General features: G+C 36.8%; 1 protein-coding gene across 1 annotated transcript in view; it reads right to left on the bottom strand.

The window, feature by feature from the left end:
* The window catches only part of SLC4A7 (solute carrier family 4 member 7), an 82,094-nt gene that overhangs the window by 68,025 nt on the left and 11,678 nt on the right, over positions 1 to 2,391 (bottom strand). The window contains exon 2 of the mRNA XM_023732207.1: positions 824 to 905. Within this exon, the coding sequence (XP_023587975.1) occupies positions 824 to 905 (82 nt within the window). The remainder of the gene's footprint in view (positions 1 to 823; positions 906 to 2,391) is intronic.

Below are 2,391 nucleotides of genomic sequence, written 5' to 3'. Positions count from 1 at the left end.
CAAGGTCGTGAAAGGCAAAGAAAGACTGAGAAACTGTCAGAGACTGGAGAATGCTAAGGAAACATGACCACTGGATGGACTATGGTGGGATCTTGAACTGGACCCTGGAACAGAAAAAAAGACATACTGGAAAAACTGGTGAAATCTGAATACAATCTGTAGTTTAGTTAATAGTATTGTACCAGTGTTAATGTCTTCATTAGGTAAATGTATGATGGTTATGTAAGATGTTAACATTAGAAGAAGCTGGGTGAAGGGTATACAGTAATTCACTTGCTCTATAATTCTATGCTGAGTTTATGGTCGCATTTTAAAAGGCTGATGTAACAGACCTATAAAATGAACATTTAGATGACAGCCGATAATAACTGTGGCTTATTAATCTGGTACTCTAGTTTGCTCATAATACAAATTACCCAGATTGCTAGAAATAAAAAAATAAAAGAATTATCTGATTTTGTAGCTATGGTCTCTCAATTTTCCAAGTGAAGTAATGGTGCCATCAGTGAAGTTTGAAAAGCATTCTGAAATCTGTTATGCCAATAATCTCAACAAACAGTAAATAATCAGGATGGGCACGTGTGGGGATTATTCCTGGGGGTACTGGCAATGGTGTATCTCTAGATACAGATGTGGTTACACAGGTGTCTGCAGTATTATTCTTTATACTCAGAAAAGTGTTGAGCACTCTTCTAAACATGTGCTCTACCTCACAACAATAAAAATGTTTCAACAAACAGTATGTAAAACATAAAGGGCAATAACAAACTTTCATTACTAATTTATCCTGCTAAACACAGTAAGTTATTTTAAACAAACTTACTTTCTAGTTCTTCTTTTTCAAACTTGGTATTCACAGTTGAGCTGGTTTTACCAAGATCCACAACAGCTTCTTCATCAGGACCCTAAAAACAAATTATTCTCATTCATACATGAAATAAAATTTTATTAAGGGCTTCCTGTGTGTATTATCTGGGATAGTCAGAAAACATATAACAGACTCCCTCTCAAAGAACTGAATTCTTACTACAGCTGTGTTCTTTTTTTTAAAGATGTATAGAAGGGTTCCTTTTTTTTTTGAATCCACAGGAGACTATTTAAAACCTTATGCTGTTCCTCCTTTTGCCACCTCAATTCTTACCAAGATGACCGCAGGTAAAATGGAACCAGAGAACTATGACTCAACAATTGTAGAAGGCATCCACTCAAATAGAAAATGTATTTGCCTAGAAAACAATCTTTTGCTGTTTTTACGGAAATAAAAGTTTTCTTTGGATATCTACATTCAATTCAATGAACATAAAAAGATTAAACAATCTAATTATATTTCTCAAGCTTTTAACAACATCTGTATATCTAAACGCTGAAACATACCGAAGAATTACTAAGTAACTGACACGTATATTCACTTCATTCTCAACAGAAAGACCCTCCCGGACCAGCGATTAAAGACAGCCTGGAGCGAGAGGGGCCCTTACATGGCAATATGGCATACTTAGCTTTCTTGTTTTTCACTCTTAGGTCCTCAAATTAAAAGGAAAACCCGTAACTCAGCTATATGAGATTATGGTTAAATGGATAAATAGTCAAAAATGAGTCAATGAGGCTAACACAACAGTAAGCAATAAAGTAAAGACTTAAGAGCCATAAGAAATCCACGGTTCTTTAGTCAAAGCTGAGTCTTGGTCTGGCAACAAGTGTATCGATGCACAGCTTCATCTGCCACTGAGCATTGTAAATGACACAGAAAATTATGATAGAAAGTTTAGTCTATAGACGTAATACACAATCACTTTCACTCTTAAGTTAACCAAAAGCCAATCAAAGTCATAAGGACTTCTTATCTTTTTACAAACAGACAGGCATGCAAAAATTTAACATCTAAGGAGATCCCAGCTTTGAGTTGTAAAAATCTACGTTCATAATTTTATTCCATTCTTCAGTTCAACAAAAAGACCAAAAAAATATTTAAAGTAAAATACTGCATCGGCTATTTTTAGAAGAAAAAAAATCTTAGTTTTAACTTCCCTTCTCAACTTCCAACTTAATTTTCAAAGGAGCATTAAAATCATCAACTACTTATTATGAACTTATTATGCACAAGATTCTGTGCCACAGATAAAGATGAACAAGTCCTCTTTCCTCAAAAAGGCTTCAATCTAGTCCTGGGCTCTAGCTAATGCCACTGGGCCCAGTTGACACTCACTGTACACACACACCTGGCAGAGGGCCGCTGGAGTCGTGTGAGGCCACGTTCCACCATTCCAACCTTTACTGGGCACCCAGCATGGGGCACGACGTCTCAGACCTCATCCCAAACTGATACAAGGCGTCCTACAGGTGTACCCAGACCAGGTGGGCAAGGATGACCAGCACGATGCCACCAGCCAC

The sequence above is a fragment of the Trichechus manatus genome, unplaced genomic scaffold (assembly GCF_000243295.1).
Source record: "Trichechus manatus latirostris isolate Lorelei unplaced genomic scaffold, TriManLat1.0 scaffold00049, whole genome shotgun sequence".
Classification (NCBI taxonomy): Eukaryota; Metazoa; Chordata; class Mammalia; order Sirenia; family Trichechidae; genus Trichechus; species Trichechus manatus.
This window is presented reverse-complemented; position numbering and strand designations above follow the sequence as displayed.